Genomic DNA, 14,695 nt, shown 5'->3' on the forward strand with positions numbered 1-14,695 from the left:
AAGTTAGGTTTCATGATGATGTAATTTGTACATGGTTTGTGGAAGGAGTGGACTTGATGCCAATAACATGTTATAATTCTATTGTGAACAGATGGAACAGGAAGCAGAGAGGCGGCGGCAACAGCCAATCAAGCAAGAACCAGAATCTGAAGAGGAGGAGGAGGAAGAGGAGAAGACAGAGAAAGAGGAGCGACTGGATGAAGAGGAGGAAGAGCCAGAACAGAAGCCCTGCCTTAAACCCACCTTGCGCCCTATTTGTTCTGTCCCCTCTGTTTCATCAGCGAGCGGAAATGCTACACCCAATACTCCAGCAGATGAATCTCCCTGTGGCATTATCATTCCACATGAGAATTCTCCAGATCAACAGCAAGAGGAGCAGCGGCCTAAAATAGGGCTGAGTCTCAAATTAGGTAAGGCACTATAAATTAACACTATATACAACTGTTGCTGAAGATAACAAGTTGTTTTTCTTGAAATTGCTGTTTCCCATTCATAATCTTTTAAGCATTCATAATCTTTTAAGCATTGTTCTTTCACTTTCGGGATCTGGAGTCAATTTGAGCACAGACAAACAAGATAAAGGGCCTTGGTGAGACCATACCTGGCATATTGTGTGCCACTTTGCTCTCCTTATCTGAGGAAGGATGTTCTTGCTACAGAGGAGGTGCAGCAAAGGTTTACCAGACTGATTCCTGGGATGGTGGACCCAAGGAGAGATTAAGTCAGTTGGGATTATATTTGCTGGAGTTTAGGAGAATGAGGGGGGATCTCGTAGAAACCTATAAAATTATTACAGGGCTAGACAGGGTAGGTGCAGGAAGGATGTTCCTGATAGTAGGGGAGTCCAGAAAAATGGAACGGTTCTCCAACTCGGAGGACTTGGTGTCAGGGAGTCCAAATCTAAGGAACACAGTAGAATATACAGGGTAAATCATTTAGGACTGAGATGAGGAGAAATGTCTTCATTCGGAGAGTGGTGAGCCTGTGGAATTCGCTACCACAGAAAACAATTGAAGTCAAAACATTATATGTTTTCATGCAGGAGTTAGCTATTGGGACTAAATGGAGCAAAGGATATGAGGGAGAAAGTGGATTACTGACTTGGATGATCTGCCATGATAATGAATGGCGCATCAGACTCGAGGCGCCAAATGGCCTACTCCCAATTTCTGTTTCTATGGGTGCTGCTCACGTGTAGTGCAGAGTGGATGTAGCTTCATTTATGTTCTTTATAGCAGTGAGTGAGTGCTTGACATCTGACACCAAATCCTCCAAGTGGGAGAACTGTTCCATTTTTCAGTGTGGTGTCCTAAACCTTTAGCTGGAAACTACACAAAATTGTCTTTGCAGCATTTTCACCAGGGAGTTGACAGACTGCTTATATTCAAATATTCAATGTTGAGCAAGTAAGTTAACTTGAGTAATTTGACTTCAGGTCTACATTAATGGTAATAAGCAATGGAAGTGATATGGTCCCAACAAACCGTGAATTGACTCGTGAATCTGAATGTGATTTTTATCCTTTTCTGTTTAGGTGGTTCCAGTAGTCCGAGTCAGACAATTTCAGTCAAAAGAAAGAAACTTCCGGTTGATAGTGTTTTCAATAAGTTTGATGATGAAGATAGTGATGAAGTTCCTCGTAAGCGGAAACTTGTCCCATTGGATTATTCAGAGGACGAAAAGGGTGCCTCCAAGGGAAATGTAAATACTGAAGAGAAACGAAAACACATTAAAAATCTGATTGAGAAAATCCCAACAGCTAAACCAGAACTCTTTGCGTATCCTCTTGACTGGTCTATTGTGGACACGGTACGCTTCTCTACTTTTATTTGTGAGGGTTTGTAACTGGTAAGCATGATAACGTATCCATTTCCCAAATCATTGGAGATTATTTGTGAAGAGAAATATAGGTTGTACAGCTTTGACATTGATGCATAAATGGAGTCAATGTGTCATTCAATACACAATCTGCTGTTTACCATAGTGGTTCAAGGGACGCATTAGTGTAAAAGTATGAATTAAACAAATCTTGACAGTGAAAAAATGAGTGGTGCAATGCACTCTTGTACTACTAGGTCACTGTCTTGAGTGATGTCAGTGACTGGTTTGATCCCACAATTTGAAAGTTTAATTTCTGCACTCAGCCAAGTTAAGGGATCAAGTGTAAATGCTGGCTGGGAGGATGAAACAACCCAGACTCCTTTGGCTCAATTGGTTTACACAATTGATAGTTTTAGCCCTACAGATAGGAAATTCCTATGTGATCATGGCCTAGTTGAGTTAATAGATTTCTGCTGTAATAGCAGTAATCATTAGTTCCTCTTGGGGTTGGATAGAGGTACTGAAATCAGTCAATTTTTCCACTTCTGATTGTTGGTATAATCTTTATTACCTTTGCCACTGTCTGAACAATATATCTCAATAATTGATGTGCAGATTCCAACAAAATCTAGTACGCAGGTCGGTATGGCCCAAGGAGGAGCTGATTATGGGCAGCACGGTAGCATAGCGGTTAGCACGGTTGTTTCACAGCTCCAGGGTCACAGGTTCGATTCCCGGCTTGGGTCACTGTCTGTGGAATCTGCACGTTCTCCCCGTGTGTGCGTGGGTTTCCTCTGGGTGCTCCGGTTTCCTCCCACAGTCCAAAGATGTGCGGGTTAGGTGGATTGGCCATGCTAAATTGCCCTCAGTGTCCAAAAAGGTTAATTGGCATTACTGGGTTAAGGGGATGGAGTGGAGGAGTTGTGTGCTTGAGTGGGGTGCTCTTTCCAAGGGTCGGTGCAGACTCGATTGGCCGAATGACCTTCTGCACTGTAAATTCTATGATTATTTTTTGGCGAACTTGCTGATCAGGATCCTGGAATTAATTTAAGGACCATTAACATTGAGAGATCAGGTGAATTTTTCAGAATATTGTGGATTTGTTTAATTTTTAATGTTTCTGAATTTTATGAGTTGTCTCAGCTACCAAAATGAGAGCAGAATTTTAAGAGCAGGTTATTGGATGTGAATTATCCTGAAGCCTCAGTGAGCTGGAAGCTTTTAATAAAAATATTTCTTTTTTTTTTTAGTTTTGTAATTACAAAGCATCAACCAGCAAGGAGCTGTGCAATGGTAATAATGTTGGATTCACAGAATGGCAGAGGCACTAAGTGACTTCTTCACTCATTGAAGTGGATTTGGGGATGCAGAATGAGGACAGAATTAAGTGTGGTTATTGATGGAAATTCAAAATGACCATTGGTAAAGAGAGGGCAGCGAGCTTTCATGGGCCCTGTGTCAATAAGGAGTTAACATCTTCAGACGTCTGAAGATTATTTAATCAAAAAAATAATCATAGGGTTAAATAATAATTTTAGCTGACAGTCGGCTGTCAGTGTGGCAAAGCTGTGCTCTAGTTATCTAGATCAAGCCTTTGAAATGGATCTTCCGGATTTAAAATGGGCTGAACCACGTTTTCAGTCAAGTCTTGAGTGAATGTGTGGCTGAAATTTGTTCCAAGCTTAAATGAGGGGATAGAGTTTTGGGATCACATTAAAAATGGTTTGCATTTATATGACAGTCCAAAGAAGTGCAGGTTAGGTGGAATAGCCTGCTAAATAGCCCCTTGGTGTCCAAAAGCTTAGGTGGGGCTACCGGGTTACAGGGATAGGGTGAAGGTGTGATCTTAAGTGGAATGTTATTTCCGTAGCCTGTGCATATTTGATTGGCCGAATGGCCTCCTGCACTGTAAATTCTATGATTCTATAAACTATCAAGTGAGACTGGAAAGACTGGGGTTGTTTTCCTTGGAGCAGAGAAGGCTGAGGGAGGATCTGATTGCCGTTTATAAAATTATGAGGGGCATTGATAGGATAGATGGGAAGAAACTTTTTCCTTTAATGAAGCGTTCAATAACCAGGGGGCATAAATTAAGGTCATGGGCAGGAGGTTTATAGGAGATGTGAGGAAAACCTTTTTCACTCAGAGGGTCGTGGGAACCTCTAACTCGTTGCCTGAAAGGGTGGTAGAGGTGGCAGCTTTCAAGAAGTATTTAGATGAGCACTTGAAATGCCATTGTGTGAAAGGTTATGGACCAAGCGCTGGAAAATAGGATTAGAGTGCTTGATGGTTGGCATGGACACGATGGACTGAAGGACCTCTTTCCATCCTGTAAAAGCACTTTTAAATGCATTGCCCTCATCTACTCATATGGTCACCTCTTCGATAAATTCAACCAAGTTGGTCAGACATGACATTCACAAAACCATGCTGTGACTGTTGATTAATCCCTGCTTCTCCAAATGTAAAGAAATTCTGTGTTTCTGAATTGCTTCTCCACCATAGAGGTTAGACTGAGTGGCTGGTGGTTTCCTAGTTTATCCTTTCCTTGTTGAATAATGGTACCACATTGGCTGTCCTCCCTGGCACCTCTCCTGTGGCCAGAGAGGAATTGAAAATTATTGCCTACGCCCCTGCTATTTCCTCCCTTGCCTCTCACAGCCTGGGATGCATTTCATCCAGCCCTGGAAATTTATCTACTCGACCACTTGAAACCTCCTCTCTGTCCATGCTAATTTCTTTAATTTTATCACAGTTGTTCTCCCTGATACCCACATCTACCCTCTTTTTAGTGAACAACGACATAAAGTATTAATTTAGAATCCTACCTATGCATTCTGGCTCCGTACACAAATTACCACTGTGGTCCTTAATGGGCGCTACTCTTTCCCTTGTTATCCTTTTAGCCTTATTGTACTTGTAAAACAACTTTGGATTTTCCTTTATTTTACCTGCCAGACCCCCTTTTTGCTCTTCTAATTTCCCTTTTATGTTCTCTCTCAGGCTTTTGCTGTTTTGAGCCCTTGATACCTGCCATAAACCTCTCTTTTTCTCTTCATCCAATATTGTTTATCCCTCAATATCAAGGGGGTCACTGGATTTGTTGGTCCCACGCTTTTTCTTGGAGCATGTTGGCCCTGTACTCCGTATTTCCTTCTGGAATGCGTCCCACTGTTCTGTCACAGATTTACCTCAACGTATCTGCTCTTAGTCCACTCTGAACAAATCACACTTGATCTTCCTATAATCGACCTTCCTCAGTTTGGAACTTTGATTTCAGGCCCATCAATGTGCTTTGCCACAATCTTGAATCAATCTAACGGAGTTATGATCGTAATCTGCAAAATGCTCCCTCACTGATGCTGCTTGATTGCCTAAAATTAAGTCCAAGACTGCCTCCTCTCTTATAGGAACCACAGTTATATCAAATTATCACAAAGAACTAGACTGCAACAGTTCAAGAAAGCACTTTCTGGGTATCTAACTTTGAGCAATAATGCTGGCCTTGCTCAGGGCTCCCCCAGCTCAAGAAAGTGTTATCCATTCAGAACAAATCAGTGCTGCTTTGGTGCAACTGTTTGTCACCAGAAATGTCACTTTCAATTGGTTAAAATGCTTGAGAAATCTGTCAACAAAGATTATTTTATATAAGTGATGAATTACATGATCAGTTCTGTAAGAACAAATAAACTATGTAATGATTTTCTTCCTCTATTAGCGTGTAGCGAAAAAGTCCGACTGTGTATTTCCTGTCAGCTGGTTCACATCAAGATCTGGGTGATTTCTGCCACCAATTTTTTTTTTAAAAACACCCCATTTGCCGATATTTTCCTTTGTTGCATTCAATTTTAAAAAACTGCTGTTAGAAGTTAAATACTGATTTATACTGATTGAACTTTTGGACACTAAGGGGCCATTTAGCATGGCCAGTCCATCCAATCTATACATCTTTGGATTGAGGGAGGAAACTGAAGCACCAGGAGAAAACCATGGGAGAAGGTGCAAACTGCTCACAGACAATCACCCAAGGTCGGAATCGAAAGCAGGTCTCTGGTGCTGTGAGGCAGCAGTGCTAACCACTTTGCCACGTATACTTGGCTGGGAAGTCGGGTTGTTGAGATGCGTCCTTCATCCTGGTTTGTTAAAAATGCTTCTAGTTTATCTGAGACATTGAGTTGTGTGTTATTTCCTCTTCTATCGCTTGGCACTCGGGTATAATTGACAACTTGCCACTTTTGAGATTTAAAAAAAAAAAAATTGAGTACCCAATTCAGTTTTTCCAATTTAGGAGCAATTTAGTTCTGTAGCGGGGTGCGGGGCTCCCTTGTGCCTGACACTGTTGCCCCTCACCCCCTCTGGTGGACTCCTGTAATCTGGCACATCACAATTGAAGGTTCTTTTATTTTTCTGCCTCCGTAGATCGTTCAGGCAGTGTCCTCTTGGGTTGCCCTCCACCAACACCCCGACTCCCTCCCTTCCCACCACCCTCCTTTCCCCTCTCTCCCCACCACCCCTCATCCTTTCCCTTCTGTTGGTACAGAGGCGAGGGTATCTGGTCTCACCAGTGCAAAGTATAGTGCTTGTACCATTTAGTTTTTACAGAAATACGTTGTGAACTGTTTTAATAATCAGTATACCCCTCCCCCCAGTACGTTTGTACTGAGGGGAGGGTACCCTGTTTCTCCAACATAAAATTAGTGTTTGTACCATTTGGCCTTGTATATATTTTTTACTGTTTTAATGAAAAGATATGGGCAATCCACCTACCTTGCACACCTTTGGGTTGTGGGGGCAAAACCCACGCAAACACTTGGAGAATGTGCAAACTCCACACAGACAGTGTCCCGGTGCCGGGATCGAACCTGGAACCTCGCTGCTGTGAGGCAGCAGTGCCAACCACTGCGTCACCGTGCTGCCCTCACTTTTTAGATTTGTGGGTACAAACCCACCACTTATGTTTCTATACTGTGTGAATCGATTGTGTTAAAGGGTGTGAGATTAATATTGAACTGATGTAATCTCTGGTTATCGTTGAGTATCATTATTTTGATTGTTGTACCTGCTGACTTTTCTTTTAACAGAATTTGATGGACCGACGCATTAGACCATGGATCAATAAAAAAATAATAGAATACATTGGTGAAGAAGAAGCAACACTAGTTGACTTTGTTTGTTCAAAGGTTAGTCATTTCTAGACGTTTAAAATTATTTTAATGTAAATCTCAACCACCACTTTGCAGTACGTGTCTAATGGCCTTGATAGAATTTTTTTGAATGGGTGACTAAAGTAGTGGACAGAGACATGTCTACAATGTCATGTATATGGATTTCCAGAGAGTATTGGATGAAGTTTCTCATGAGAAACTGTTAGCTAAAGTTGTTGATGTTGTGGCCATTTCGGAGACATGGATAGAGCAGGGACAGGAATGGATGTTGCAGGTTCCGGGGTTTAGGTGTTTTAGTAAGCTCAGAGAAGGAGGCAAAAGAGGGGGAGGTGTGGCGCTGCTAGTCAAGAGCAGTATTACGGTGGCGGAGAGGATGCTAGATGGGGACTCTTCTTCCGAGGTAGTATGGGCTGAAGTTAGAAACAGGAAAGGAGAGGTCGCCCTGTTGGGAGTTTTTTATAGGCCTCCTAATAGTTCTAGGGATGTAGAGGAAAGGATGGCGAAGATGATTCTGGATAAGAGCGAAAGTAACAGGGTAGTTATTATGGGAGACTTTTAACTTTCCAAATATTGACTGGAAAAGATATAGTTCGAGTACAATAGATGGGTCGTTTTTTGTACAGTGTGTGCAGGAGGGTTTCCTGAAACAATATGTTGACAGGCCAACAAGAGGCGAGGCCACGTTGGATTTGGTTTTGGGTAATGAACCAGGCCAGGTGTTGGATTTGGAGGTAGGAGAGCACTTTGGGGACAGTGACCACAATTCGGTGACGTTTACGTTAATGATGGAAAGGGATAAGTATACACTGCAGGGCAAGAGTTATAGCTGGGGGAAGGGCAATTATGATGCCATTAGACGTGACTTGGGGGGGATAAGGTGGAGAAGTAGGCTGCAAGTGTTGGGCACACTGGATAAGTGGGGCTTGTTCAAGGATCAGCTACTGCGTGTTCTTGATAAGTATGTACCGGTCAGGCAGGGAGGAAGGCGTCGAGCGAGTGAACCGTGGTTTACCAAGGAAGTGGAATCTCTTGTTAAGAGGAAGAAGGAGGCCTATGTGAAGATGAGGTGTGAAGTTTCAGTTGGGGCGATGGATAGTTACAAGGTAGCGAGGAAGGATCTAAAGAGAGAGCGAAGACGAGCAAGGAGGGGACATGAGAAGTATTTGGCAGGAAGGATCAAGGAAAACCCAAAAGCTTTCTATAGGCATGTCAGGAATAAGCGAATGACTAGGGAAAGAGTAGGACCAGTCAAGGACAGGGATGGGAAATTGTGTGTGGAGTCTGAAGAGATAGGCGAGATACAAAATGAATATTTTTCGTCCGTATTCACTCAGGAAAAAGATAATGTTGTGGAGGAGAATGCTGAGCCCCAGGCTAATAGAATAGATGGCATTGAGGTACGTAGGGAAGAGGTGTTGGCAATTCTGGACAGGCTGAAAATAGATAAGTCCCCGGGACCTGATGGGATTTATCCTAGGATTCTCTGGGAGGCCAGGGAAGAGATTGCTGGACCTTTGGCTTTGATTTTTATGTCATCATTGGCTACAGGAATAGTGCCAGAGGACTGGAGGACAGCAAATGTGGTCCCTTTGTTCAAAAAGGGGAGCAGAGACAACCCCGGCAACTATAGGCCGGTGAGCCTCACGTCTGTAGTGGGTAAAGTCTTGGAGGGGATTATAAGAGACAAGATTTATAATCATCTAGATAGGAATAATATGATCAGGGATAGTCAGCATGGCTTTGTGAAGGGTAGGTCATGCCTCACAAACCTTATTGAGTTCTTTGAGAAGGTGACTGAACAGGTCGATGAGGGTAGAGCAGTTGATGTGGTGTATATGGATTTCAGCAAAGCGTTTGATAAGGTTCCCCACGGTAGGCTATTGCAGAAAATACGGAGGCTGGGGATTGAGGGTGATTTAGAGATGTGGATCAGAAATTGGCTAGCTGAAAGAAGACAGAGGGTGGTGGTTGATGGGAAATGTTCAGAATGGAGTACAGTCACAAGTGGAGTACCACAAGGACCTGTTCTGGGGCCGTTGCTGTTTGTCATTTTTATCAATGACCTAGAGGAAGGCGCAGAAGGGTGGGTGAGTAAATTTGCAGACGATACTAAAGTCGGTGGTGTTGTCGATAGTGGGGAAGGATGCAGCAGGTTACAGAGGGATATAGATAAGCTGCAGAGCTGGGCTGAGAGGTGGCAAATGGAGTTTAATGTAGAGAAGTGTGAGGTGATTCACTTTGGAAGGAATAACAGGAATGCGGAATATTTGGCTAATGGTAAAGTTCTTGAAAGTGTGGATGAGCAGAGGGATCTAGGTGTCCATGTACATAGATCCCTGAAAGTTGCCACCCAGGTTGATAGGGTTGTGAAGAAGGCCTATGGAGTGTTGGCCTTTATTGGTAGAGGGATTGAGTTCCGGAGTCGGGAGGTCATGTTGCAGCTGTACAGAACTCTGGTACGGCCGCATTTGGAGTATTGCGTACAGTTCTGGTCACCGCATTATAAGAAGGACGTGGAGGCTTTGGAGAGGGTGCAGAGGAGATTTACCAGGATGTTGCCTGGTATGGAGGGAAAATCTTATGAGGAAAGGCTGATGGACTTGAGGTTGTTTTCGTTGGAGAGAAGAAGGTTAAGAGGCGACTTAATAGAGGCATACAAAATGATCAGGGGGTTGGATAGGGTGGACAGTGAGAGCCTTCTCCCGCGGATGGAAATGGCTGGCACGAGGGGACATAACTTTAAACTGAGGGGTAATAGATATAGGACAGAGGTCAGAGGTAGGTTCTTTACGCAAAGAGTAGTGAGGCCGTGGAATGCCCTACCTGCTACAGTAGTGAACTCGCCAACATTGAGGGCATTTAAAAGTTTATTGGATAAACATATGGATGATAATGGCATAGTGTAGGTTAGATGGCTTTTGTTCCGGTGCAACATTGTGGGCCGAAGGGCCTGTACTGCGCTGTATTGTTCTATGTTCTAAAGTTGAAGCTCATGGAATTGAAGTAGAATTATTGAGCTGATTAGAAAATTAGCTGAATGAAAGTAGACTTGCAAGCAACACCTCGAGGATTATTCCCAATGTCACACTCAAGTGAGTATAGAAATTGAACAGATGAATTTATGGCTGGAGAGATGTGCAGGAGGGAGGGCTTTAGAATCCCATAGCAGTGGGATTGTTTCTGGGTGAGGTGGTTCATGCACAGGCCAGACAGGTTGTATTTCAGGATAGGTGGGAGCAATGCTTTCAATGACTAGTTTGTTAGTGCTAAGGAGGATTTAAACTAACATGGTGGGTAGGCATTGAGGTAGGAACCAGGATGTGGTTATACAGAGGATCAGGAGAGACGGATAGAACTTGAATAAGAAATAGTAAGGTATTCGATGAGGTCAGAGTAAAGGAATGCAAAGGTCTAGATTGGGTTTGCAGTACATGTACGTAAATGCACGATATGTGGTTAGTAAGATTAGGGAGTTTCAGGCACAGATAACCACATGAGATATGGTGTGGAGATTTGGTTCAAAACAAAAGACAGGATACAGAGGTATTTAGGAAATATCGGAAAGGAGAGCAGGAGGGGTGGCAGTATTACTGCAGTTTTATACAGCGACTTGATGAGACCACACCTGGAGCATTGCATGCAGTTTTGGTCTCCCTACCCAAGAAAATATATACTTGCCATAGAGGGAGTGCAGCAGAGGTTCACTAGGCTGATACTGAGGTTGGCGGGACTGTCCCATGAGGAGAGATTGGTTCGAATGGGCCTGTATTCATTAGAATTTATAAAGATGAGAGGAGATCAGATTGTGTGGCACAGTGGTTATCACTGCTGCCTCAGAGCCACTGACCTGGGTTTGATTCTGGCCTTGGGTGACTGTGGATTTTGCACGTTCTCCCAGTGTCTGGGTGAGTTTTTTTTCTGGTGATCCGGTTTCCTCCCACAGTCCAAAGAAGTGCGATGTGCAGGTTAGATGAATTGGTCATGATCAATGTGTGGGGCTACAGGGATAGGGCGGGGGAATGAGCCGAGGTAAATGACTGTTTCGGGTGATGCTGCCAAATGGACGCCTTCTGCACTAGTAATTCTATGGAACATATTAAATACTAACAGAGCTGGACAGATTAGATGCAGGGGGGATGTTTTCCCAGGCTGGGGAATCTAAAACCAGAGGACACGGTCTCAGGATATGGGATAGACGATTTAGGACAGGTGAGGAAAATCTCTTCACTCAGGTCGTGAACCTGTGGAATTTTCTGCCACAGAAGGTTGTGGAGATCAAGGAATGTATTCAAGAAAGATTTATTTTTGATTTTACTGCCATCAATGGGTAAAGGTTGAAAGCCAGAATATGGCATTGAGGTCAAGGATCAACCTCGAATGGCCTACCCCTGCTCCAGGTTTCTGTTTTCCTTATGTTATAGTGCTGGAGAGAGATGTCCTAGAGTGCTCAGGGACATGATTTGTTTAATTACAATTGAGAAACAATAAAGATCTCATTGCTCTTGCTGTATTCTGTAGACAACCAACAAATGGGAAGATGCAGAGGGGTAAATTTGCAGAGAACTGCAAAAACTATAGTAATGGGGAACTTAAATTTTCCTGATTATAGATATCACATTTCTCCTTTTCAGGCAATGATCCAATTCCCTTTTGAATGCCTTGATTGAACTTGTTTCCACCAAACATTCAGTTCTGCCTTAATTTTCCTCATGACCCTCCAGCTCTTTTGCTACCTGCTTCAACTGGTGTCTGCTGGTTCTTGACCCTTCCACCAATGGGAACAGTTTTTCTCAGTCTACTCTGTCCAGACTCCTCATGATTTTGAACACCTCTAACAATTTTCTTACAAGAGAACAGCCCCAGCTTTGCCAACCTAGTCACTTAACTGGATAGTTAAGTGGATCTATCCCTTCTCTCTGGAACCATTCTCATAAATCTTTTCAACACCTGTTAAAGCTTGCACATCCTTCCTAAAGTGTGGTGCCCAGAATTGAGGACGAACCATAATTTTATGAAGGTTCACCATAATCTTGCTTTTGTACTGTATACCTCAATTTGAAAAACCTCAGTGATTTATGCAATAAACGCCCAGTTCCTCCTTTAGAATTTATGATCTATTTTATATTGCCTTTCCTTGTTCTTGCTATCAAAATATATTGTTTCACACTTCTGCATAAAATGTCATCTGCTCAATCCATCAGCCTATCTGTCCTCTTGAAGACGATCACTATCCTCCTCACAGTTCACAGGATTTAGAGTTTGGGTCATCTACAAAGTTTGAAATTGTGCCCTGTACACCTGAGTTTCGATTGTTAAAATATGCTAAGAAAAGCAACAGCCTTCTTTTGTGGGATGTAGATGTTGCTGTGGATATTGCTGTCAAGGCCCTCATTTGTTGCCCATCACAGATTGCTCTTGAACTTGTGTAGCTTGCTGCTATTTCAGAGGGAAATTGAGGGTCGACCACACCGCTATGCGTCTGGAGTCGTATACAGGCCAGACTTGGTAAAGGTGGCAAATATCCTTCCCTGAAGATTTTTTTTAACAACAATTGAGAATTTAATGGTCACCTTTCAACTCCAGATTTTTTTTGTTTATCTAAATTGTGGCTAGTTCAACATTATCAGACGTTGTGCAAAAGCAAAATTCTGGGAAGCTGGAAATCTGAATAAAAATAGAAAATGCCGGAAATATTCACATCTGGTGGCATCTGTGGAGCTGGAAATGTTAACTTTTCAGGTTCATCAAAATTGGGAAAAGTTAGATATATGCTAGGTTTTGAGCAAATGAAAGCTGGAGAGTGGGGAGAACGAAAGAGAAAATCTGAAAGAGTGGAGGGCAGGAAAAATTAAACAACAAAAAGGAGTTGTGGTCAAAGTTATGTTTAGATGAGGTGTGAATGAGACGATAACTGCCAACCAAAACAGAGTAAAGGAAATGGAGAAGATTGAAAAAGAAAACTCACCAGCAAAAATAAGAAACAAAATTGAGGGAGAGGCTGTGATCTACAATTGTTGAACTCAGTATTGAGTCCAGAAAGTTTTGGAGTGCCAAGTTGAGCGATGAAATGTTGTTCCTGAAACTTGCAGTGAATCCTGTAGCAGGCCAAAGGAGAAAGAGGTCAGAGTGGGAGCTAGGCGTGGAATTGAAATGAAACATTTAAAAAAAAAAAAGGAACAGGAGCTATTCAGACCTTCATTATGATCATGGCTAATCATCCAACTCAGTAACCTGGTCCCGCTTGCCCCCCACATCCTTCACTTTAGCCCCCAAAACTATACCTAACATCTTTTTGAAACCATTGTTTGGCCTCAACCTCTTTCTGTGGTAGCGAATTCCATAGGTGACACTCTGGGTAAAGAAATGTCTCATCACAGTCCCTGCCATCGGGAACATTCTTATACATCTACCCTGCCTAATCATGTTAGAATTTTCTAGGTTTCTATGAGATCACCCCTCGTTCTTCTAAACTCCGTGAATATAATGCTAACCAACTCAATATCTGCCGCAGACATCAATCTCGCCATCCTAGGAATCAGTCTGGTAAACCTTTGCAACATTTTGTCTGTGGCAAGAACATCCTTCCTCGAGTAAGGAGACCAAAACGGCGCGCACTATTCCAAATGTGGTCACGCTGTATAATTGCAGCAAGACATCCCTGTACCTGTACTCAAATTCTCTAGCTATGTAGACCAGCATACCATTTGCCGTCTTTACCGCCTGCTGAACTTGCATGCTTACTTTCAGCGACTGGTGTAGGAGGACACTCTGGTCTCATTGCACATTGCTCTCTTTCAATCTATAGCCATTTAGACTTTAATTTTCCTTCCTGTTTTTGCGATCATAGGGGATAACCTCACATTTATCCACAGTATACTGCCCTTAGTGTTGGGTGGGGTTACTGGGTTATGGGGATAGGGTGGTGGTGTTGACCTTGGGTCGGGTGCTCTTTCCAAGAGCCGGTGCAGACTCGATGGGCTGAATGGCCTGCTTCTGCACTGTAAATTCTATGATAATCTGCCATATATTTCCGCACCTGCTCAACTTGTCCAAATCTCACTGAAGCATCTCTGCAACTTCACAGCACACCCTCCCACCCAGCTTTGTGTCATCTGAAAATTTAGAGATATTACAGTTCCCCCATATAAATCATTAATATATATATATAGTGAATAACTGAGGTCCTAGCATTGATCCCTGCGGAACCACAATTGTCACTGCCGGCCATTTGGAAAATTTATTCCTACTGTTTGTTTTCTGTCTGCCAACCAGTTTTCTATCTATCCCAATATACTATCCCTAATCTCATGCGCATTAAGTTTACATACTAATCTCTTAGCTGGGATTTTGTCAAAGACCTCCTAAATGTCCAAATAAACCACATCCACTGGCTCCCCCTTGTTGACTCTACTAGTTACATCCTTGAAGAATTCCAGTAAATTTGTCCAGCATAATTTACCTTTCATAAATCCATGCTAACCTCCTCTGTCCGATCCTGCCGCTGTTTTCTAAGTGTTCTGCTATTAAATGTTTTATAATAGGCTTTAGCATTTTCCGCAATACCGATGTCAGGCTGACTGATCTATAATTCCCTGTTTTAGAACATAGAACATTACAGCGCAGTACAGGCCCTTCGGCTCTCGATGCTGCGCTGACCTGTGAAACCACTCTGAAGCCCATCTACACTATTCCCTTATCGTCCATATGTC

At 42.9% G+C, this 14,695-nt stretch overlaps 1 protein-coding gene across 7 annotated transcripts in view; it reads left to right on the forward strand.

The window, feature by feature from the left end:
• LOC140398947 (RNA-binding protein 25-like) overlaps positions 1–14,695 on the forward strand; it is a 227,116-nt gene that overhangs the window by 154,547 nt on the left and 57,874 nt on the right. For all 7 annotated transcript variants that reach the window (XM_072487996.1, XM_072487972.1, XM_072487945.1 and 4 more), the window contains 3 exons: positions 92–410; positions 1,535–1,809; positions 6,903–7,001. In XM_072487996.1, coding sequence (XP_072344097.1) covers positions 92–410; positions 1,535–1,809; positions 6,903–7,001 — 693 coding nt within the window. The remainder of the gene's footprint in view (positions 1–91; positions 411–1,534; positions 1,810–6,902; positions 7,002–14,695) is intronic.

This window comes from Scyliorhinus torazame, chromosome 2, assembly GCF_047496885.1.
Source record: "Scyliorhinus torazame isolate Kashiwa2021f chromosome 2, sScyTor2.1, whole genome shotgun sequence".
Classification (NCBI taxonomy): Eukaryota; Metazoa; Chordata; class Chondrichthyes; order Carcharhiniformes; family Scyliorhinidae; genus Scyliorhinus; species Scyliorhinus torazame.